This window comes from Solea senegalensis, linkage group LG18 (assembly GCF_019176455.1).
Source record: "Solea senegalensis isolate Sse05_10M linkage group LG18, IFAPA_SoseM_1, whole genome shotgun sequence".
Lineage (NCBI taxonomy): Eukaryota > Metazoa > Chordata > Actinopteri > Pleuronectiformes > Soleidae > Solea > Solea senegalensis.
Genome location: NC_058041.1, coordinates 17,201,537 through 17,226,710, shown reverse-complemented (window position 1 = coordinate 17,226,710; position 25,174 = coordinate 17,201,537). Strand labels below are relative to the sequence as shown.

Sequence of the window (25,174 nt, the reverse complement as noted above, 5' to 3'; positions counted from 1 at the left end):
TTACCTGACTCCATACGTATGTGGAAGAAAGGCAGATTTTCTTTCATTTGTTCACTCCTACATGGCTTAGATTTGGTTAAATTGTCTTTTCAAAATAAAATGGTTATAAAACAGTGCATTTGTATGTAACTTTTATCTTCACATCATCAAATCTGACTCTCATTGAAACAAAGCTTGGACACTCCTGCCCTAACTCTGCACAAACCACACGTCTCTGTAGATTGTGTCAGCATCTTATTAGTTGAGTTCAGATGAGTCTGTCAGTTGAAAGTTAACAGGATCATGTCAACACAAGTATGATCAATGGATCTCACTTAATTATCTGATGACGTGTTTATTCTAAAGTAAACATCCGATCACAAATTAGTTGACAATTAGTTGCTTATCTGTTGACAGTTAACTGACTATTAGTCGGGGAAAGTACACTTGCATCTGTGCGTGTGTGTCAGGACCATCTAATTAAAGTGAAAACACTTAAGAACAGAGATTAGAGATTAAGTGTCTTGACTGGAGACCAGGAAGTTAAAGACTTGGGACTTGACTTGAGACATGATGACTTGATTGTACTTTATTTTATATTTTCAGTTTAGATAAAATATAAAATAAGTATGTAATATTGCGCTATATTTACAAACACACATCATGTAACCACACACAACACAAGAGTGTCACAGATTAGAGCAGACCCCCTGCTCTTATGTAAGTGGAGATCTTTACATAAACCTGACTATATGGGTGACGCTTCAACTGCTACTGTTGCAATGGCATATACACACCTGCTTTCACATGGCAGATCTTTTACAGTCACAAAGTAACTGCACAGTAGAAAATATAAAAAAATACTGGGGAACAATGAATATTTTGAAAAAGACTTATTAATATTTAATCATTTAAATTCCCTTAGAAATTACACAGAAAATTGAGAAGAAAATTGTTGAATAAGTAAAATATATTAAAACATTTATTCACGAGTCTGTGACTAAATGAAAGTTAAATTAAATAAAGTTAAGTTCAAACCAAATAGTGTTGAATATTTAGGTAATTTTTAGTAATAAAGACACCAGACAACGACAATTTAGTGCTTTAACAAACAGGAAGTGGACATTACAGTTATTGTTCTATTTCTGCAGCAGGAAGTTAGGTTTAAACCAAATAATGTTGAATATTTAGGTCATTTTTAGTAATAAAGACACCAGACAACGACAATTTAGTGCATTAACAAACAGGAAGTGGACATTACAGTTATATTTCTGCAGCAGGAAGTAAAGTTTAAACCAAATAATGTTGAATATTTAGGTCATTTTTAGTAATAAAGACACCAGACAATGACAATTTAGTGCTTTAACAAACAGGAAGTGGACATTACAGTTATATTTCTGCAGCAGGTAGTTAAGTTTAAACCAAATAATGTTGAATATTTAGGTCATTTTTAGTAATAAATGCACCAGACAGCAACAATTTAGTGCAACAGGAAATTAACATTGCAATGATATTTCTGCAACAGTAATGAATGACTGTTATTAATTCGGTCTAGTGTCCAGTGTGGTTGTTGCGGAGCTTGTGAGTGATTCTCTTGTGTCACAAACTGCTCTGTTCTGCTTCCTAAGGCTTTTTATAGCTCCCATGTCGTCAGTGAGTTCACTGTGGGCCAGTCGAGCGGTGAATGACCACGCTGGTGAGTAACCGCTGCCGTGTGTAGGCCTCTGTCGGAGCCCCGGTGTCAGGTGTTCTGTGTGGCCGCCTCCTGAAGCCTGAACTGCCGAACGACGCGCTGCGATGGAGCGGTGAGTGTGCTAACGTTTCCTGCGGCAACTGCTGCGTTTCCACTGCAATTATTGTCAAATTTAATCAGACTGAGTGCGTTTAGCTTAAAAATCCGCAAAGTAATCCATAAAATGATTATAGTACAATGTGTCTGAAGAATATTAGATTACATTGACATGTGTTTGTTATATGTAGAATGTGTTTGTAACCTTTCTGACTGCAATAACCTTAATGCAGGATTTTATAAAGGTTTAATTTGTATTTTTAATTATTTTCACATGGTTAATGTGTGGACAGAGTGAATTCATTCACACCAATCCCATAATATTCTCCGGTAACTATGGCGATGTGAAAATCAGTTAAATATGAAATTCAAAGCATTGTTTTTTCAAATGCAACCCATAGAAATGTAGTATGTAACGTTTAAATGTAAACAAACGTCGCTCATATTCAAATCTATTGTCAAATTTCAGTTTAGCAGCGTTTAGATCTCATGTTACCTGACGGTATTCCTGCGCTGCACACAGGAAGTGATTTAATTTATGTCAAGACACATTGCACAAGTAAAGTGAGACCACTGCAAACAGGTTGACTGAAAACACAAAGTAGTGTCCACAAAAGTTGCAAACAACCCGGTTGTTGAGCAGTTCCTTGACACTTCTTGTCCCCGCCTGTCCCTGCTCTGCTGCTGTATACGCACAAACACTCCCTCTGTCAGGTCTGATAGTTTTGCTTGACACAGCCTGTTTTCATATGAAGGACACACAGGCTTCAAACCAGTGGCACCGGTGCGCGCAGTGCCGACATCAGAAATGCAAGCGATGTCGATAGAACTCCTTATTTCAATATCTGTAATTATTATAAAAAATAATAATCAAACACGTCATGTTGTTGTGTAATAGTAACCATTCCAACGCACTACAATACACAAAAAAACAGGTCCTGCGTTAGTTTCTGTTCATGAAGGAGAAACTTATGATAATCAACAACAAACAAACATTATGTACTGCAACTTAAATGTTTAGTAAAATAAATCAAATATACTGTATTTCTTTAATAGATGTAGAGGTTTAGCAGTAATATTCTTCTTTGATGGTTTCTCTGCAGTCATACAGTCTGCTTTGTTTATTTGTCCCCACAGGTGTGCTTCACTGCAGCATTATAAAGCAGCCATGTTGCTGAGCGGTGTTGGTGATGCTCTTGGTTACAGGAACCAGCTGTGGGAATACAATGAGTCTGGACCAGTTATTCACCAGGTCAGTGCAGCAGCAGCAGCAGCAGCAGCAGTTTCTCTGAACTTGATATATATAGAATTGAGGATGTAAAGTCTAGTGTGTAATAGAGCATGGATACTAGACTTGAGTCTATTGGGACCTGATGGTTCCTGTCAGATCGGGCTGAGTGTGGGCAAAAATCCAGAAATTATTGTCAGGCACTTTTTGGGTTTGGTCACATGGTCATTTTAAGTTATTTAAGTGAGGCTGTAACTATGGTCTTTTAATAAAGTAAGAATTAAGTAATTCCCGAGTATCGTAGCGGCTCTGTTAGAGCTTATACCAAAATGACTCGGTTTGAATGATTTTAATTAAGCCGATCAGTCAATTATCAAAATAGTTGTCGATTAATAATGGAGTAATCAAGTAATTGATTGATTGAATATGCTGGTGTTTTCTCTCCTGCTTGTGTTTTGTTTCCTTCTGCAGATGATTCTTCTTTTAAACAAATGTCTAAACGTCTGTCCCTGCAGGAGCTGCAGGAGCTCGGTGGCTTGAAGAACATCAAGGTGGAGCTTCCCGACTGGCCGGTGAGTGACGACACCGTTCTGCACCTGGCGACAGCTGAAGGACTGGCAACTGGTGAGATGGTGTCCCCTCTCTCGCATGTGTCTTCAATAAGGCAGCTGTGATTGGATTCATGTGATCGGCGGCGTTGCTCTGATGAAGCAGCCAAACCTTCCTCCTTAAGAGCCCAAACTAAAGGTTAATTTTCAATCTGGTCTTGATTGGCTGTTCTATTGCAGCGCCGCATAAGTGGGAATCCAACTTGACCTTTGCTGAAAAGGCAAACGAGCAGCCTTGTTAACAGATTAAATCAAACACGAGGTAAACTGTGTGCTCACAGGGAAGACGGGGGAGGAGCTGCTCCACGATGTGGCCGCTCGATATGTGGAGGGGATGAAAGACATGGACGGGAGGAAACCAGGGCCTTCCAGCATTCTGGGTGAGAGGAGCAAGAACGCACTGTTCTCTCAATCCCTCCATTGTTGAGCGGTGATGGTGTGACTTCTCTACTTCTTCAGGAGTGTCTCAGTTGAGGCCGGGTGAGGAAGGTGGATTCAGAGTTCCCTATAACCCACAGGGGACGGGGTGTGGAGCGGCCATGAGGTCCATGTGCATCGGCCTGAGGTACAATAACTGCCCTGAGAGGGTGAACATCATGCACATGAACTTTGATTGTTTAGCCTTGTAGCCGGAGCTCTCCATGAGTTCAGTGACCAACACTCCGGCTCTCCTGAGCTGGTGCCGGGAATCTTGATGAGTTCATGGTAAAAGAAGCACAAGTCGTTGGGACAGTGGGAGTTTTTCTTGGAATCCTGGAACTCTAAAAGCTCCATGACTTCGGAAATTCCGAGTTCTGACTATAAATGGAACACACCGCGAAGCCAGTCTGTTTCCTGTTCACACTAAACGAGCGTCCACGTCAGTCGGGTTTCCTGTTCGTGCTGAGATGTGTATGTGCGAGCACCAGAGTACGTTCTTGCACAATCTCAAGCAAGTTTCCACGGTAACCATCTTCTTTGTTGTCTCTTTTACCAAATTCAGAGCTGGCCACCAACTGGACGAGAAAGTTCAGGGAACTCTGTTCATTTGTAAGAAACCTTCTTAGATCAAGGAGCAGTGGGCTGTCAATCAAGCGTCGGGACGAACCACTGTTCAAACTTTCATTTGCAGTTACTTTCAAAATGCACTTGTGTAGATGGATACTCATGAATTGATACTCCAAATGAAAAGGCTAAATTAATGCCACTGCAGAGATGCTGGTGAAAGTCTGACCCTGGCTTAATAATCCACATTCTTGATATATCTGAAAGAATTCAATTGTATTTGTATAACATACATTACATATAGAACTGTTCCATTATTATCTGAATCCATTTGTGTGTAAAATATTGCGCAGAGCTCGTTACCAGCTGTTACCTGTGTGCAGTGTAGTGTCTGTCCCTCTGTCTCTGATCTGCCTTGTGATTGGTCGGTCAGAGCCTCGACAATCCTGTCTGAATTGTTCATAAGATAAACATTAATAATGCATATTTATATATATATATATATATATATATATGTATATGTATAGAAAGCTTTTAATCATTCGTCCCCACCAGGTACCCAAAGCCTGACCAGCTGTTGTCTCTGGTAGCGGTTGCCGTGGAGACAGGAAGGATGACCCATCCTCACCCCACTGGATTCCTGGGAGCCGTAGCGGCGGCCCTGTTCACCGCCTACGCCGTGCAGCGCAGGCCGATCACCACCTGGGGTCTGGGTCTGCTCAACGAGGCCTGTCCCATCGCCAGGGTCTTTGTCCAGGGCCGAGGTTTCGCTGTGGAGGAGACGCAGAGAGACTGGGCGTACTTCTGCGACAAGTGGCAGTGGTACAGTCTGTTTCTGTCTCAGTTTATGAGTCATGTTATGTTATAAGTGTCAACTATATGAATGATCGAGGTTTTGGGTTTAGCGATGATATTTTAGATTTCATTGAAAGTTAAACACGTTATTAACAGCATCTTTTTTTTTTTAATCGCAAGGTTAACGTTCTTTTTGGCCTCGAAAACTTTGGCATTTTTTTCACATGCTGTTGCAACAACTAGTGACGTTAGAAAAACTACAACAACACAGCCGCTGTCATTATTGTGCGGCTCTCACAATAAGATGACGCACAACGTCGCGTCTGTGTCGTCAAACTGAAGACACAGACAATGACGTCGTGTTCAGTTCACTTGCAGTGACTCATCACTTCTGTCCTCCACACACAGGTACCTGGATCTGAGGGGCCTCTCCCACGGGCTGGGCCCCGTGACCTGGCCCTCGTCCTATGGCCCAGCTGAGAGAGATGAAGCCTACAAGAGCTTCAGCCTGTCGGGCTGGGCGGGACGCAGCGGCCATGACGCGCCCATGATTGCCCTGGACGCTCTGTTGGGGGCGGGATCAGACTGGGAGGAGCTGATGAGCAGAGCGGGCTTTCATGGAGGTCAGAGGTTCTGTGGCGTCATCATCTGTTGTCAGGGAAAAGTGTCCTCTTTTGTTTTTGGTCCATAAAATGGTGAAGATTTAGTTTACTGCCATAATGGAACAAAGAAACATATCGACATTTAAAGTGTGTGTGCGTGTGTGTGTAAAGGCAGTGTGTGTGTGTGTGTGTGTGTGTGTGTGTGTGTGTGTGTGTATGCGGTGTGTGTGTGTGTGTGTGTGTGTGTGTGTGTGTGTGCGTGTGTGTGCGTGTGTGTGTGTGTGGAGGAACAAGTGATTGTAGCCATTTAACAAAGGACAGACTTCAGTCTGCAGAATATACGTGTGACTGTATCTCGCTGTTGGACAGGAAACTGAAGTTAGAGTCACTTTGGAAACGGTGTATTCTCCACACCTGACCAGGTTAATTAGAAATGAGAAAATAAAGGTTAATTACGGGGTCGTAGAGAACGACACGCTCCAACATGAACAACATTGAACGACTCATTCATCTTCCACACACACACAGTTCAGTAGTCGTCATTATCTCCCTCCCCGTTTGTTATCTTATGATCCGTCGCTCTGACATAAACTCGTACTACACGACACCAGTTATACTGCATTTTTGTTTACTGTGTGTTTGTTTGCTGCCCAGTTTACACAACAATACAATTGACTGCTGTTTTATAAACAAAACAATCAGTGCTGATTATGTGTCACTTAAAAAACCTGAACTAGCCCTTAAAAGAAGAATAGAACCTTTTGATTTTGTTAAAAAAATTTATTATTATTGTGAAAATAATTGGCGATGAATTTAGTATTCAGTGACTCCTCGTCATGGTTCTCAGCGGGTTTGAACCAGCGCTCTCTGCTCACACTAAACCATTCAGCAGCATTAAGAGTCAGGACACTTTTCCTCAGAGAAGCTCCAGATGGAGCGACGCTCTCAGCTCTAACTGATGCTCATCTGTCACTGTCTGCACCACAGACACGGGAACGACAGCTGTCTGTGTGTGACAGGGTAATGACAATGAATTAAGAGTTTAGGTTATTGAAACCTGTGTGTTGTATTTGGGCCACATTTGTGAAGGAACAATGTGAGATTTTCTACTTTCTGTCATTTTTCTGCTTCTTAAATGTGAATATTTTCTACTTTTTGTCATTTTTCAGCTTCTTAAATGTGAATATTTTCTACTTTCTGTCATTTTTCAGCTTCTTAAATGTGAATATTTTCTACTTTTGTCATTTTTCAGCTTAAATGTGAATTTTTTCTTCTTTCTGACATTTTTCAGCTTTAAATGTGAATATTTTCTACTTTCTGTCATTTTTCAGCTTCTTAAATGTGAATATTTTCTACTTTGTCATTTTTCAGCTTCTTAAATGTGGATATTTTCTACTTTGTCGTTTTTCAGCTTCTTAAATGTGAATATTTTCTTACTTTCTGTCATTTTTCAGCCTCTTAAATGTGAATATTTTCTGAGAACATCATCATGTGCAGGTTTGACAAACACTGACCACCGACCCTTTAACGTTCAATATTAGCAACAAAACAGCAGCAAATGCTCACCCATGGCCCTGCTCGCCCTCATCAGGACTTCACCCACTTTCAGGCGTGTTTCCAGCGATCGCTGCGGCTCAGACGTACTTTCTATCATTTTTCAGCTTCTTAAATGTGAATATTTTCTACTTTCTATCATTTTCAGCTTCTTAAATGTGAATATTTTCTACTTTTTGTCATTTTTCAGCTTCTTAAATGTGAATGTTTTCTACTTTCTATCATTTTCAGCTTCTTAAATGTGAATATTTGCTACTTTCTGTCAATTTTCAGCTTCTTAGTTGTGAATATTTGCCACTTTCCATTTTCAGCTTCTTCAATGTGAACATTTTCTACTTTCTCTCATTTTCATCTCATTAAATGTAAACATTTTCTACTTTCTGACATTTTTCAGCTTCTTAAATGTGAAAATTTTCTACTTTCTGATGCTTTTCAGCTTCTTAAATTGAATTTTTTCTTCTTTCTGTCATTTTTCAGCTTCTTAAATGTGAATATTTTCTACTTTCTGTCATTTTTCAGCTTCTTAAATGTGAATATTTTCTACTTTCTGTCATTTTTCAGCTTCTAAATGTGAATATTTTCTTCTTTCTGTCATTTTTCAGCTTCTTAAATGTGAATATTTTCTTCTTTCTGTCATTTTTCAGCTTCTTAAATGTGAATATTTTCTACTTTCTGAAACTGAAAAATGACAGAAAGGGTTGGGTGAAACTGGGTGAGAGGGTTATTATTGCACGTTAAAATGAATAATTGCAAACATGTATTGAGCACAGAATATATTTTTGTTTGCTCAAATGAAATTATGTTTTATATAAATTCATATCATTTCTTTTCAAAATATAATTTCTCACATTGTTGGCACAAATATAACGCCATAGTTAAATTACAACTCTGTGCCTGAACTAAGACGTGAGGAAGAGAAAATGAAAAAACCTCCCAGCAAACACCAAAGAAGAATGACTTAGAATGAAGCTTCTCTAGTCTTACAGCTGCTTCACACTATAGTTCACCCATTCACTCACACGTTCACTCATCTTTCACACACTGTCGGCACAGACATCAGGAGCAACATGGGGTTCACTCGACTAGCGGAGCCGGGAATTGAACCCACATCCCTCGAGGTGAAAGACGACTTGCGCTACTCCTACCGTCGCCCGGTTCAGTCATTTCCATGCTTCTCATCCGCCTTAGAAAAAACAAACAAACAAACAGCCGAGCTGCCACTGCACAGGGCCGGACCAAGCCTTTATGGGGCCCTTTGTATACAACACAGATTTAGTTTAAATCAAAGTGAAACAAATACTGGAATCATCACACAACCTCACTGCAGAACAGCTGTTTGTTTCACTGATAATATTAAGTAATATATAATAATAATAATATAAAACCGTCATCATTTATGACAGCTTTTGTTGTCATGCTGTTCATCTCCTTCTTCTTCTCTTTCAGGAGACAGTGACAGCACAGCGGTGATAGCCTGCTGCTGCTGGGGTCTCCTCTACGGTACACAGGGGGTTCCCCAAAGTAACTATGCCAACCTGGAGTACAGGGAGCGACTGGAGCACAGTGCCGAGCAGCTCTACGCCCTGTCACACTGAGGTCACCCCGAGGTCACCCCGAGGTCACCCCGAGGTCACCCTGAGCGCTGGAACTTCACGTGTCCTGACCTGTTGCTGGGAGAGAGACACTGACACAGAGATGCTGTTAGTGTCGTCATACTTAGACACGGAGCGTTCCATTAACATGTGTCAGTGTATGTAGAGGGCTCCCCCTGGTGACCGTTTTAAATTAACACAACAGCTTTACCACTGAGTAGAACAAATCCAACTTAATGAGAATATAATCAGACAAAGTGTCTCCCGGGAGTTCATTAATTTGTTCTGTCAGCGTGAAAAAACAACAGATGTTTAATGAACTTCAATTTAAATGTATTATTGTCCGACTGACTTCCTGTGACTGTAACATGATGCAATGAATTAAACCAACAGAGCTTTGTAGTTGAGTTGAAAACTTTATTTTTTTGGTCATTGTTGTTTTAATATTTTTTTTTGTCCAACTTGTCCATTTTTCTTTATTAATTATTATATTTTCCTACAGGAGAGAAGAAGGGCAAAGGGGAGGTTATAACTACTGGATCAAGTTTAAAAAAGAAAAGAAAAACGTGATTTGCTTTAAAAATCCCATCTCCTCTTCAAATCCCTCCTTTCTGGCTGTTTTCCGGTGAGAATCCTGCAACAGTCTGTGTTTTGTTCTATGGTACTACGGTAAAAACACACATTTCTCCAAGTGTCTGCTGTTGTTTATCTCGTCTGTGATGCGTTTGCCCGGCGAGGCGTTCTTTGTCTGAAGAGGGAAGAAGGTGAAAAGGAGAGCAGGATGGTAGCAGGGGGTCAGATGATGCTGCTGCCGCTGCTGCTGCCGCCGCCGTCGTCGTCATCATCTTAGCATTAAACGCATCCTCCTCGCTCGGGGCTGATGAACAACACTACAGCAGAATAATAAGGTGCTGTGAGACTCGAGCTGTCTTCTCTGTACGGTCCACGTCAGCCTGCTTCAGTCTGGGCCTTGAATCCAGCAAGAGGTGGGGAAATTGGGGTTCATTCCAGGGAGCAATGTAGGGAGGGTGGGGGTGGTGGAGACTGTGGAGGGCTTCAGTTTCCAGGTGGATGGAAGGATGCAGGGTGCGTTTGTACCTGCATTGCTGTGGTAGACAACGAAAAGTGGAGTTAATAATAAACCTAGAAATGGAAGGATTTTAGTAGGCTCTGTATCACTCAGTACATTTACATGCACACGCGTGTACACGTGCTGCGTGTTTGCTTTTTATCGCGTACGTGATACGAAGCATATCCAGCGTGACTCTTGTGGTTGCCGTGGTCAACTAAGCACATGCAGGAGTAATCGGACTATGAATCACATTATCCAGGTATGTTAGTCCAACTAAGACTCACATGTTTACATTAAGAAAACCAAATTATTATTATAGTCTATGAGATTATGTTATGTCTCCATTAACACACATCACATTACCTTGCCCTTAAAAGAGACTTTATTTCCCTTACTCTTATTTTAATGAGTAAGTGAATATTGGTTGGTCTTGGTAAACGATATTCTCAAGCTTCAAATCCAAACTGATCTTTCAGATATTATGGTAGAAAGGTTGCTATTAAAATACATTCATATATGTCACATGCTTCACTAGGGCTGTAAAAATATAATTAAAAATCAGCAACAGCAGTTTAGCTGAGTCATGTTGTGGGTTTTATTTCTCAGCACAAATGTGCAGTAGTTTAAAAGGTAAAACGACGTGACCGACATCGGTGGATACTGAAGGCTGAGACATTGGTAACGTATCGGACATGAAAAAGTGATATGGTGTAGGGCTGAAACTAACCACTATTTTCATAATCCGTTCATCTGTTCATGGTTTTCTCGATTCATTGCATCATCGCTTGGTCCATAAAATGTTGAAAAATATTGATCAGTGTTTGTCAAACTTGGAAAAGATGATGTTCTCAAATGTCTTGTTTTTGTCCACAAACCATAATGATTGACTTTTAATGATTTCTTTGTTATATGAAAATCATTGAAGAAGCAGAACAATCAGAAAACCCTCAAATAAATGAATCAATTATTATATATTCATTTAGTAATCGATTAATCAACTAATTGTTTCTGCCCTAATAAAATTGTAGTTTAAAGGCGCTTATATCCGGTTATGGCTGTAAGTGACGACTGCATGGTTACAGAGACCACAGTGGACTGATATTGATGGTTTTGTAGTGAACAGTCATGTTATGGTGGCTGTTGGTTACCTTGTGGATGCCCTATGTAGAAGTGCTGGTGTGCTCCTTGCTGAGGTCCATGCTGAGGGTGCTGGGGCACTGAGCCTGGACCCTGCTGTGGTGGAGGCTGCAACATCACTAACTGGGGCTGACCGTGGCTCCCCGAGTGGTGAGGACCTGACATGGCCTAGAGAGGGAGGAGAGGAAATCAGGGTATTGTACGTTTTCAAATTAAGAAACGTGTGAAATCATTTGGGGGTTTTGGACCCTGTCGCTATTTCATTTTTGAAGGATAATGTGAACTTCAAAGTGAAAACAATCCAACATTAACAGAGAGATGGAAGAGGAATGGCAACCATACGGTTCTGTGGATCCATACCTGTGCGATCTGTCCCAGGGGGTATGACGGAGGGATGCCCTGGTGGCTGTGGATGCTGTAGCCCTGAATGGGGTAAGATCCCTGTGGAGACGTGTGGCCGGGGGGCATGTTGGGCGGGGTGGGTGCTGACAGAGGACCCGAGTGGTACAGGGACTGTGGCTGTGGAGCTGACTGAGCATTCTGAAAATAAACACATATCAAGTCATAAGTGAATGTCAGCAGGCAACAAAGGAGAGAAAAGGGAAAAAAAACAACAGATCCAGGCCTCAACAGGAAGATGTGTGTGTGTGTGTGTGTGTGTGTGTGTGTTGCAGCTCACCTGTCCAGGGCTTGGTGCAGTGTGTTGTGGAGGCTGGTTGCCTGTTGGAGTACTGGAGGGCTGAGGCTGATGTACTGCACCAGAGTGGTGGGAGAACGACTGTGGAGCTGGAGAGAAATGACAAAAACATATGCTTTTGGAGGCTTTAACCAACAGTGAGACTCATGAGAGAGAATAATGCCACTGAGCATTTTCTGCTTCGCTTTTTTCTCCACTGACCGTAGATGCCCTGCTGAGGTCCCTGAGGCCCATCTCCTTGCGTAGCATACTGGGGGCCTCCTGGCGGCCCCAGGGCTTGGGGATGTGGACCCCCACCTTGACTGATCATTCTGGCTCCACCCTGCAGCATGGAGTACATCGGCTGGAGAGAAAAGAGGAACTCAATTTAAAAATAAATACATTTTGAATGAAACCTAGTCTGGATATTTATTACAAATGTTCATAAAAAATGACCTTCATGACATCACTTTTTCTTCTCATTACACATATCTTTAATTAATTGTAGATATGTGAATTATGGATATCTGTAACTGAATTATGACTCGCCATTGTTGTAGCTTGAGATATCTTCAAATCCCATTCAATTATTAGAAAATAATATTGTAAAAATGATGACCAGTATTAAATTAGAGAACTGCCAAACTGCTATCATGTCCTGGGAAGAATTAAGAAAATATTAAAACTAAACCAGCTTAAATATAGAGCTTTCACAATGAAAGCATTCCTTTATTGTTTTAGCTACATCCACATGACTCGAGCCCTTTTTTGAGCCCTGAAAACGTATTCATTTGAAAACTCGGCGGCTGCATTTCAGTGTGGATGGACAGAGACGGAGAATTGAAAACCTGCATTTACTTCCTGATTGGTTCTTATCCACCACATCTCCACTCTCAGGTGAGAACGAGAAAACACCTTAAACACTTCTTAGTGTCACCTCATCATTGGTCTCGTAACACAACCGTTGTTGTTTTGAGTTTTAAGTATTTCTGGAACTAAACAAACAACCACAGAGAGTAGAAAATCAGCCTATGGTTTAAACCAAGTGTGGACACAGATTAGTTCTGATAATGGGCTGAAAATGTCGGCTCTATTTTATTGCTAGTGTAAACACATGGGGACATCATACCTGTCCAGGGTAAGGTGTCATGGCCTGGAGGACCTGCTGCTGGCCGTACTGCTGCGGGTTGTACTGAAGGTAGGACTGTGGGTACGGAGAAGCCACCAGTGGAGCTCCAGCCGCTGAGGCTGCAGTTTGCAGCAGCGGGGGCGCTGAGGTACCATGGTCAGAGCGGGGAGCCACGACTGATCCTGGTCAAGCAAAACATGACAACAACAATGTCAAGTCCAAACACTGAAACTTAAAAACATTTGTACACACAGGGCAACAGCTTATCTTCTTTTTTTAATATTATATATGGAATCACATGGGTTTTATGGGAGTTGCTTCTTAACTAAAGGGTCTAAATAGGATGTTGCTATGTGTCAAATGTTTAAGACCACTGACGCATACTGCAAAATTTGGCTTTATAATAAATAAAAAAAAAGACACGTTGGTGTCACAGGTTATACAAATGTTGCCATCAACAAAATAAAATGAAAATAGATACCATAATATACAGCACTTGCAGTTGCTATTGGTGGATTACAAAATGAATCATCATTTTGATCATTTAATTGATTTGAGTGTTTATTTTGCTACTTTTTAAGGACATAAAATTCTGATTGATTTTTGGGAAACAACAATCAACAGTTTCATATTTTTCCCAATACTTAATAATAGATTTATAGAGACAACAATCAGCAGGTTTATCAGTGATGACAATTCAACTCAGCATTATAATATGTTCGACATTGCTTCTAATTAAGAAGCTAATTGTCACATGGTAACTTAAGATGGAAACTTTAGGCATAGAGCACAGCATTCACCTTTGGTCCTGGGGTATTTTCCCTGGTTGACTGTAGACATTGTGTATTGGTACATTGGTGGAGGCTGAAAAACAGAAAAGACAAAAGTGGTCAACATGAGTAAAGCTGATCCATTTGAAGGTGAGGGGAATACAAGATTAAACATTAACTGATGAGCGAGAACTTCATTGATGGATTCATCCGTTCACATACCTGCACAGGGTGGATCTGTGAGACGTAGGAGAGGTAGGGAGTGGTGTAGAGAGGCCCCTGTCCGCCGGGATGCTGAAGGACCACTGGGCTTGGAGGGGTTGGCCGAGGTGGAGTGGGTGCAGTGTTGGGCTTTGTCTGCAACGGCACACAAGCGCAGTGGAACACATTTGAAACACCACAGGGGTTTCCTAACACACATTTTTCATACATTTCACACGAGGAAAATGAATGAATGCTATTCATTATAATATTTCACACTATACATGCAATCTTGCTTGTAATGATTATTTTATAAAAAATGAATTAATCAAATTAATGCCAGTCACTGATATTCCTCTTTGCTAGAAAATGCATGAAACCAAAAATACCAATATAGTGGTAAATAAACAGTGAGACAGCTTGAAAAAAACGTTTGTTTCTCTGTGACCTGGGCATACTTCTAATGTAGGCGTGTCTACTTTTCATCCTGTTCACTCACAAACTACAAGGGTAGAGTTTTGTTCATTAGAAATGCAGTGTCTTACCATAGGCATCTGAGGTTTGTTAGGGTTGAACTCTTTAGCGTTGGGGTTTAAGGTGGATTTCTTGACTTGGCTAGAAGTGGGGAAAAAAAAGGAAAGAATCCATTTACAAATTAAAAAGACAAGGATAGGACGATATTGGATTTATCATCATGATGTAATTCCATTTTAGAAAACTATGCATTGATCTGTGATGCTAAAAACACCCCAAACCATGTTTTACTTCACAATCACACAAAATTTTTTTGTTATGGATGAATGGATTAAATGAAATTTCAACATCATCTCATGCCTTGACAAAAAAAATGAACAAAAGGAGATCTCTAATCTTTCTTGACACTCACTCTGCCACGCCCTCTGTCTCAGACCTGCCCTCCTCACTTCCTGGAGTCCTGGCTGGCTGTGGGACAGCCGGGGACTGCCTGTCTGAAACGGCTGCTATGGCGACAGCTGTTGGGGGACCAGGTGTAGCTGTGGTATCCTTGGTGAGGTCCTCAGCGGGAGCAGGTGACTGCTGAGGTTGAGGCTGAGAGGGGTTGGAAGCTAGAGGCTGTGGTTTAGAGTCTGAAGCAGGGTGAGCGTCTGAGGGTGAAGGTTTGGCTGAGCCGGGCTGGGACACCTCACTGACAGCAGGAGGGGTGGCTGTAGCTGGAGAGCTGGGAGAGCTAGAGCTGCCTCCGCTTGGCTGGAGCTGGAGGAAAAAGACCAGAGTTTAAGTGCAGACACATGCGGCAGCTGCCTTTCTCATCACTGAGGTTAAAACTGGGAAAATCAAAGTTTATGAACAGCTTCTGCACCAAAGTCCATAAGAAAAATCGTTTTTTTGGGACATGGGAGCTGCTGGTCTTACGGCTGTCTTGTTTGGCAAGTATGTGTGACTTCAATAAACGATTTCAAACACTGATGTCACTGATGTCGTTGTTGACCCTAGCAGTGGATCAACACATCCTGTGTGCCATGATGTAAAATCACTGATTTTCTCAATGGACTTTGGTGCAGGAGACTATGCCGTTTATAAAGCCACACACTTCTGTTTCAAATGAAAAGAGGCAGACTAAAGCCGAGATTAAGTGGTGAACATATTCTTAAAATATCATTAATTTAAGCATGCATATGTTTTATTACACGAGCCTTTGGATAATGACTAAAATGTGTTCAACAGCCATGAGTGAGCCTCTGTGTCTCAGGCTGGTTGTCAGCACAGGAGGTGCACACTGCAGTCAGTACCAGGTTTCACTCACTCATACAACCACACTACTGTGTTTCTTCTACCCTTACCATGGCCTGACAAATTAAGCAGACAAATATTTTTTTCTTCTTCATTTCTCATCCCAAAGCTTGAGCGCAGTGCAAGTGCAGTTCTTACTGTTCAGTTCTTACTGGTAATTGACACAATTAAAACACAAGGCCTGAGTGATTTGTCAGATAATGGCAATAACTCATGACTCGGCCTCTTGATTCCTCACATATTTCCTCATTTCACACTTGTGTGAAAGCAAACTGAACTCTTACCCTAAATTCCTTGCCAAATTTCCTCAGCGCCTCGATCTGTGACCTGTGCAGCACCGAGGGTGCTGGTGCAGAGAAAGAGGAAACAAAGGTTAATGAGAAATGTGAAATTCTTAAGAAACTCATTCCAGTCCGTCCTGGCAAAAACACACATTTGTTTCCGGTATTTATCTGGCACCAACTGAATATAGTTGTCACAAACCTTTACTACTCTTGCTTTCCTCTGTGCTGCTGGGACTCTCAGCTGAACGTTCTTTTGCAGCTGCACCAAGAATCTCATTCACTGCAATGATGAGAAAAATTGTAAGCTTATTAGGGCTGCTTCATTACACTCCACCTTGGATGCTTCTCCTTCACTGTTAAGATCGTACCATCTACAGGGAAGAGAGGAGCGGGGCCAGACGTCTTCTGGGCAGGTAGGCTGACAGAGGAAGTGTCTAAATAAGGCGTGTCCTGGGAAGAGCCTGATTTAGGAGAGCGAGTTGCTGAAATGAGAGAAAAACCATCAGTAATTTTGCTGGTGACAAGAGCAGGTGACAGGTTGAGGTGAGTGTAGCGTATACCTGTGGACTGAGTGTGTGAGTTTGGAGTACGGGCCGACCTGCTCGACTGTGGTGGTCTTTGGGCTTTAGGGGAAGTTCTAGCAGAGACTACAAAACACACACGCACAAAAAAACTCCTTATAGTTTTTTTTCCACAATTCTACCTTGAAGCAAAAACACAAAAACTAGCCAACCCAAGTTCACACACTTACCACCATTAACAGGCCTGCCTGCATCAGTAAGTGAGTGTGGGAGTGAATGAGAATGAGAGACTGTGTGTCCTTGCGGGGCCGGGGGGCTGCCAGGGGAAAGGGCAGCAGAAGCAGAGGTTGGCGTAGGAGCGGGTCCACCGGGTGAGGCAGGCGTGTACGGGCTTGCGGGACCAGAGCCGGGGCCTGGGCTGGGGCTTCCCTGGGGATGGTGGGGGGCGTAGGCCCCACTTCGCCCTGACAGAGGGCTGCTTCTCTCCGATGGGGAGATGCCGGTTTGTGGCCCTGCAGCAGAGGGCAGGGGGGGTCTGGGGGATGAGGAGGATGGAGGGGCAGAGCGGTAACCTCCACTCAGACGGTTATGGGGTGGAGGCCCGCCAGCACCTCTCTCAGCTCGCTCACGCTCCCGGTTCATCTCTCTCTGACGCTGAGGTAATGGAATGTACTTGCCCTCCCTGGAAGAAACAACAACAAACAACAAAGACAATTGATTAAAGAAATGTTCTATCAAAACGGACTGTTTTGTGATGATGTTCTTGATCAGGGAACAACAGCTGATCAGATCAAACATCTTCTTCAACAGATAAGATTATCTACTTATACTAAGAGTTTGATAGGATTTCAAGGTGGAATACAAAATGACTTGACTCCCATCACTTCTTGTCAAGAGAGTGTTCGTGCTATTTCTCTTTCCATCTGCTAATAAATATGAACATTATATAAAAACAATATATGCTCAGAATTCCAGTGTTTCATTAGTAAGAAGCTGTAGGCGTTAGTAACAGCAAACACAGCCTTTACACTATTTACATCATAAACTGATCACCGATCATGATCCGATCACGTGAGGGAGGAATATGCCTATTTAAATAACTTGGTTATTTACTCTATATACTTATGTACTGTTTACTGGGTATCAACAAAAGTATGAACAAATATATATGCATGAAGATTAATGAATGAAAGATTGAATGAATGAATGAATGAATGACTGACTTGTTTTTATCCAAGATGAAATTTGAAATATTCCTGATATGTCTTTGAATGTTTTTATGGATGTTGCCAACCTGTTATGTTTGTATACAGCAATACTCATTACATTCAGTGGTCTCATAATACACTAAAGAGATACACACACCCACAGTCTCCTAAAATCCTGTGTGAAACACTGTGTGGTGAGTGCTATAAGATGTATGGAGTCATTGTGGAGAGTGAAAAAATACAACCTGCATTAAGGTTAGCGGGGGCCAGAATTTAAAATAATGCTCAGTGTCCCCTCACCTGTTGCTGGCTCCGGGGCTGTCTCGTCCCCTTTCACGGTCTCTGTCTCGTGGACTCTCGCGACCCCTCTCCCGATCACCGCCGTCACGCAACACAGCACTGAATTTGTCTTCCTCGCTTCTGCCCTCATCATTTTCCAGGTTGGCACGATGACGATACTGGGGGCTGGACTCGATCTCACTGGCTAGGCGAGCTGCGCGTGCCTCCCTCTGCCGATACACATCGGAGTTGCCTCTTTCTAGTGGCACACTGGGCAATGAGAGAGAAAAGTGGGACAAACACAGTTGATTAAGTCAATGTTAACACCAAATACTGAACGAATGGGATGATGTTAACCCTCCTCTCTGGTTTATACTGTACTCACCACTGAAATGAACTAAAGGGATTGATGACATCAGATAACAGCTTAAAAACCAATAAAATATATCACTGACACTGTGGAACATTGTAGCGTATATACTACGAACGCAAACACATGTTCACTTCTTATCCGCATTTACACTGGACGTCAGAAGCTGGGAAATGGAAGTGACATCACTTTCAAGTTGACTGCGATCCAGTTGAGGTCCAAAAAAACATGGACAATGTATATTGGGCTAGCCACCGTTAGACTTGTTAACAATACCAGTTCATAACACTTTATACACTATTTTGTACACATAACATGTCCACGGAAAAAGATTTTACAGTACTATGTACAAACAACTTAATGTCTGGCATGGGACTCCCCTGATTTAAACTGGCATTCCTTCAACTGGAAACTTCACTGAATCACTGAAAATTGATTCTCGTCCATAAATGCTGACAGCTCACATTTCACTGAAACTCTATAATTATTGTAAATCTACATAGTTTTGGTTGGTCTCCATATCTCATACATCAAACTCAATGAATTGATGGAAATACTTACGTATACATAGAGAGGCTGGAATCATACGTTGATGTTACTCCATATTTTACTTCATTGAAACGGAACATTTCATTGGCATCCCAGCCGTTGGACTGAGGAGGGAAATGGGGAGACAAGCGAGGTGGTAAAATAATCATCGTTTGAAAGTAAATAATGTGTAATACAATCCAATCCATCCATCTCTACCACTTTATCCTCTACATGAGGGTCGTTGTGCCAATCTCAGCCAACATTGTAACGGGGCGGTTGTTCTATTCTGTTCTATTTCTGGTTCTACACTCTATATGAGAAAGTAAGGAACAAATCTGTGGACTCAACAGAAGAGACATCACTGACAGCTAATGCAAAAAGTGCTCAACCTCGCCTGATTAATAGTAATTGTGATAATGGGGGGGTAGGGAACATCTTTGAAGAATTAACATGTCACATAATATTTGTCTACAACTAAACTTTTGGAGAAAGTAACAGCCCTAAAACACAATCGTTAAGGTAATTGTTCATTCAGCGAGTACGAGACAAACGGACTCACCGCATCATTTTCCAGATCATAACTCTCTCCGTTGCTGTCTCCCCCCTCCCATCTTTGCAACACTTTCTCCTTGTGCTCTCCATTGACGCGGGTGGAGGTGATGGCTGTGTCTGTGAAGGTGTCTAAAAATGAAAGACAGAAGATTAAAGGCTATTAAAACAAGTCTCCTTTAGTAAGATGTATCCACAGCCTGCATTTAGTCAAGTCAAAACATTTAACTTAATTTCACAACAACAATGCAGTGGTTGTAAGAGGTAATTTCAGGTCCTTCCACACTAGAATGGCCCAAATAATCAACTCCTTCCTAGAACCCTGCAAATTATCATTGAAGAACAACAAGTTAAACTGCTTTCTCTTTACTATAAGGGAACTACAACATTCTCAAACTGTGGTACTCGTACCACCAGTAGCACACAAGTGCCCACTAGTGAGTGTGAGTGCCCACTTTCACGAGAGGATGACAGAGCTCGAGTTCTCTCACAGCTCAGGGTGGAAGTGGTGTCCTCAGGAGGCATTAGACACCACTCCACAGCTGATTCTTGCACTTCCCATATGTTGTCACCACCACAATTTGAACACCGATAGTCGTTCTCTAGAGCCCTGCTAACATCAGTCACAATGGTGACAAACAGATCAACGATTTCTCGGGTGGTAGCCAGTGAATACGTTTGAGAACCACTGGACGACATGTATCTGAAACAAAGGCATTGCAGGCCTGTGTTTACTAGGGATGGGCATTTGTAGCAAAAAGGGTATTTGAATATTTGATGGTATCATTTGATGAATATTTGAATATTCAAAGGCTTGTGAGAGCTAGTGAAGGTAAAGCAGGAATCACAGTACGTTGAGCTAACAAGATGCATTCAAACACCCTGCTAAATTTCATCACTTCTGTGGGATCTACAGCATGTTGAGCAAGAAACCTCAACAGGATACATCCACCAACTACATTCTTGCTGCTGCTGCCACCTTGTGATGATAGATGTACCACAACTAAGGCAGTTACTGAAGTAGAAAGATATGTTTTTGTAAATGCAATCCCTGATAAAACATCCGTTTGTATCTATTAGGAATAGTCACAATCGCTGATAATCAAATGCTCATGTCCACCACTACTGTTTACAGCTTTTCTTGCACCTTTACCTCCACCCCCCCGTGTGAGTGTGTGTGTATTGTACCTCTGGTGGCATAGTTGAGGTCAACATCTCTGCAGATCATTGTCACCAGATCTGAAGGGCTAAAGATCATAGTGTCAGTGATGTCTTCCCTCCGTGGCGGAGCCGACGTTGATCCGTCGTCCTCACTGCGTTTGTGTACAGCATCCACAGCCAACTCACACTAACAATCAAACATGAAAAGGGCAGATGAAATTTGAGGACTGTGTGAACCAAGGGAACAGGAATCGTCAAATAAAAGAAAGTGTCATATTGATAGGTGTTTACCATTACACAGGCAGGACTGTTTGTGGTGCTTTTAATGAACGGGCAAAATAAACTTTTTTCTCAACGTGTGTTTCTTACCCGAGAACTCAGAGTCTTGAATATGCCTTCAAATACACTGCCATTCTTGACTCTTATGTCACAGGTGGAACCCTGAAAGAGATTAAGATTTTATTAAAACCTTAAACAGAAAACAAGCTCATGTCTAAATGAGAAAAACATGCTCAGTTGCCTCCTCGTAAACAGAAAAAAGCAATAGTGTATTTTTTCAAGCCCAATAGCCAAACTTTAACCAGCAGCATCTGTCTGCGTCTTGCTGTACCCTAGCATAACCTCAGACAGACACACCACGTTATGTTTAATCTCCAACTATGGTAAGAGAGTGATGTAATTAAAATAAATTAGGAAGTAACTCACCACGACAGCTGTGAGGAAATGAAGCATTCTGGCATTGTTGTATACACCCTCAAAAACCTGCAGACAGAACAAGCATAGTCAAGACAAAGTTTCCCAAAGAATTAGAACATGAACATTCCCCCAGAAAATGCAGTTGGGAATATTGAGAACTTCTTCCGCGTGTGTCTTTCTCTCTGACTCTTGATCTAAATGTGAGTGTGTATGTGAAGCAACTTTTTCACAGTTCTATGCTGAACAGACAAGGGTTCCATTCAACTCACGAAGGAACCTTAGATCAGCCCTGTTTAATTTTACTGATGCCTTTGATCTGCCATCACTATTAAAAAAACTACTACTAAAAAAAACAGAAACAAATGACAAGTAGTCTTCAAGAGGAGGTGAAGAACTGATTAAAAACCTTGAACTGTGGAGGGCAGAATTACTCCTCTCAGTGAACAGCCTGCTGGATAATTGGAACTGGAAGAAAAGTTGCAAGAATGTCCTAAACGAGCACAACCTTTTTTGATAAGCTAAATAAGCTAAAAAATGTAAATGTTTACAACCAAAAAAAACGATACACGATAATAAAGAAAACAGGTGGGAAATGCTGACACAGCATTCCAAACTAGTGACTAGCATGAAAAGTGCCACACACAGTTAGTTATATTTAAGCAAACACAGTGAGTCAAGTTGCTTTTCATTGTCTCCCCATTTGAAAAGGTCAGACCAGCCCACCCACAGATTTGAAACAGACTTCTACTCTGTGACTTCAAGACCAAATAGTCTTGCTCACTTCTGCAGGAATGACTGTTGAGCATATCTGGCTGACAGCCTTCAGGAAACAGTCAAACAGAGAAGAGCCCGTGCATATAGTGAATTGTCTTGCACCACCTTGCAATCGCTCACTGTGCCAGACTGCACAACAAGTGGTGTAATGCTACCTTACACAATTCAAATTACTTTTGCACAGTTTCAAGTTCTCATTCATTCTTGTCCTCAATTAGTTTACCCTCATCCTTGTTCCATAATCCTTCTGGGTTCTTCCTCTCTCTCAAAACTCAAAAACCTAAAGCTAAGAATCTTGCTGATCTTGTGTGATCTGTCTGTGTCCTCTGGTTCTTCAACACAGTTAACATCTCCCCATTGCAGTCTCCATCTCCTTCTGGATACTTAATCCTTCTCCTTCCTTTGATGATTTCTCATGCAAGGATTGAGATGAGTTAGCTAGGACAGGTTAGCTTGTCTCATAATATTAATGTGTTTTTTATTTCTTCTTAGCACTTTTCTTGCACAATTTTAATCACAAAACGTGTACCTCACAAATCTTACATCAAAGCGTGTGACTCACCTAGGAATTGTGAGCTATGGCTTTTCTAAGTGTTTCATAATTGTGGAAAGAAAAACGGAATATTTCCCATAGGAAATGAATGGAGAGCACAGATCAAAGGCAGATGGAATTCTGTTGCCCCAGCAAACCATAAACAGATCAAATGATATGCATGTTCAGAAATTTCTCCTGAGAAAACATTCTAGTTGCCCTTGTTCTTCATGTTGCATATACACATGCAAGTTTATTTTAAAAAAAAAGCACATTTGACTTCACGTTGTTTGACGCTGAAATAAACATCACTGTTACAAAGTGTTAACCAATACATAAAATTAGCCGATGCCTTTCAAAGAAAAGGGGCGCTCTAAGGTTGAGTTGAATTGCAAAAACTTACAGTCCTCTTTTATAAAAGACAGCCAGTTTTACCACACTCTCCAAAATGAAAGATTAGCCCTTTTACACAGTTTATCTACAAATTATTTTCTATCTCTGTAAAAATGATTCTCCAACTCTAAAACATGATGACAGAGGAGGTCATTAAGATCCAGATTTGACTAAGATTTTTTATAAGATTGTTCTTTCATTTTTACAACAACACATAACATGTTGTTTGTTTACTTCCCAAAGTTTGTGGATCAGAATACTCACAGGTGATGACTGGAATGATGGCTTTGCAGAGGGTCGATTCCTGTGGTAGTGGGGAAAGCACATTTAGAAAAAAAAAAACATGTTTGGCGGCCTAAATATGAAAGGAGTTTAGCTTGTTTTTTAAAAGGTTGTCATGGCAGTGTCACATTCCTTGTAAAAAATATGGCTACCTGGGAAGAAAGTGGCATGCTTAGTTAGAGGCCTGACAAAAAGCCCAAACTCAGTATTTGTTCAACATTTGGTTGAATACGTCCTTTAATGTCTCTTAAGCTTCCTCTACAGATACATTCAACCTGCCTTATGTCAGAGTTAGGCCTCCACCTTTCATAGTATAAAAATTTAGACAATGTATAAATAACAACAGCATCTTTGATAAAAAAAAAAAAGTAAAACAATGCGTGTAGTAATAAACACACAATCGCATATTCAATAACTGATTCAAGACTGACATGAAAAGCTCTCCATAAAGACTGCACACATGGTACTGTATCACTGCGAGCCCCACACACGGTTACAAAACAAAGAGACAAAGCTGACAAGAATTCAGGAAACACACACTCATCTCATACAATTTGACCACATATGACCTTGTGCTAACCATTAAATCTTTTCAATATTAGCTATAACCTTTATATAGCAAGCTGTTTTCCTGGCAAGAGATGCGTGTTGTTGTGTTTTTAACGTTTTGCAATCGCCAGCGTCCCCTCTCTGACACTGACAGGCCAGATAAACTTTGTGTCGCTTTAACGCTGATTTGCTAACCATAGCTTTCCCCACGCTTGGACCCGCCTTGTTTCTTCGCTTTTGTTGAAAGTGAGCATTCCGATTGCTCAGCTGAATCTGTCAATCTAACATGAGCATGTGTCATTGGCTAGAGAAGCGTGGGACACGCCCACTACGTATACAGCGCTTTAACCGGTAGGCCTTGGAAACACTGTACAATCCCCGGTCTCTCCTACCAAGACTCTCCTAGCTCACTTACCTCCCGGCCGGTGTCCTGTTGCTGTTGTTGGTGCCGCTGACTGGGGAAGACATACTGGCGGGGCCCGTGGTTCCGTTAGATGCTTTTCTCCCGCCTGTGCCGGGCTGCTGCTGTTGTTTTAGCATTGCGAAGCACAAGGCTTAAAGAGTATCGCGTGTAAGCGAACTTATAAACAGTGATACTCACGATGTTAAGTTTGTTTAGCAGTGAGCTATGTTTAACAGTATCACCTGTCCTGAGGAGAGCAGAGCCGGGTAACCTCAATTAGCCCGGCTACTGTAGCTAATCTCGCCAACTGAGTACGAGTCGCTTGTGGCCTACAATGTAAAGCCAAAATACCTCCGTTTAAATTAAACGTAACATATAACTTAACAGACTCACTCCCCACTATCTACTTTGTAACCATATAGGTTATGTCGAAGCAAGCGACAGATAAAAAAAAACACGAGTTTTCGTGCAATTATTTAGCACTAGCTGGCTACGTTAGCGTTAGCGTTAGCTTTGATCCTCTAGCTCACTTCAGACGCTTTCCCTCCGGGATTTACTTTCTTCTCGCTGTCGCGTCGCCTCGAGTTCGGCACCGCTGACCCTTCCGTTAAAAATCAAGTCCTAAACGTCAATGTCAGTTGCCGTAGAAAGTTAGGTTTTGCAGTTTTCTTACTGAAAACCGGCAGCGGTCGGTCAACACCACCTCTCGGTAGTTTCACTTGACTCAATCCGCGCGCGGCGGAGTGGAAACCGGCT

General features: G+C 41.7%; 2 protein-coding genes across 2 annotated transcripts; one reads left to right on the top strand and one right to left on the bottom strand.

Annotated features, from left to right (window-relative positions):
- Positions 1–1,514: 1,514 nt before the first annotated feature.
- adprh (ADP-ribosylarginine hydrolase) lies at positions 1,515–9,551 on the top strand. The gene is made up of 8 exons (XM_044014525.1): positions 1,515–1,784; positions 2,906–3,020; positions 3,512–3,620; positions 3,886–3,984; positions 4,064–4,169; positions 5,144–5,410; positions 5,792–6,006; positions 8,986–9,551. Exons 1-8 carry the CDS (start codon positions 1,777–1,779, stop codon positions 9,132–9,134), a joined length of 1,068 nt encoding a protein of 355 aa, XP_043870460.1. The 5' UTR covers positions 1,515–1,776; the 3' UTR covers positions 9,135–9,551.
- Positions 9,552–9,841: 290 nt separating this feature from the next.
- On the bottom strand, positions 9,842–25,157 carry atxn2l (ataxin 2-like). The gene is made up of 23 exons (XM_044014520.1): positions 24,431–25,157; positions 23,449–23,488; positions 21,495–21,551; positions 21,159–21,230; positions 20,817–20,976; positions 19,639–19,760; positions 19,110–19,201; positions 18,200–18,448; positions 16,922–17,373; positions 16,731–16,817; positions 16,539–16,652; positions 16,370–16,450; positions 16,171–16,232; positions 15,003–15,349; positions 14,662–14,731; positions 14,138–14,272; positions 13,946–14,009; positions 13,146–13,327; positions 12,239–12,380; positions 12,020–12,126; positions 11,701–11,880; positions 11,352–11,508; positions 9,842–10,237 (listed from the first exon to the last, which is right to left on the bottom strand). The coding sequence occupies exons 1-23, from the start codon at positions 24,553–24,555 to the stop codon at positions 10,188–10,190; spliced, it is 3,147 nt and encodes a 1,048-aa protein (XP_043870455.1). The 5' UTR covers positions 24,556–25,157; the 3' UTR covers positions 9,842–10,187.
- Between the last annotated feature and the right edge of the window lie 17 nt (positions 25,158–25,174).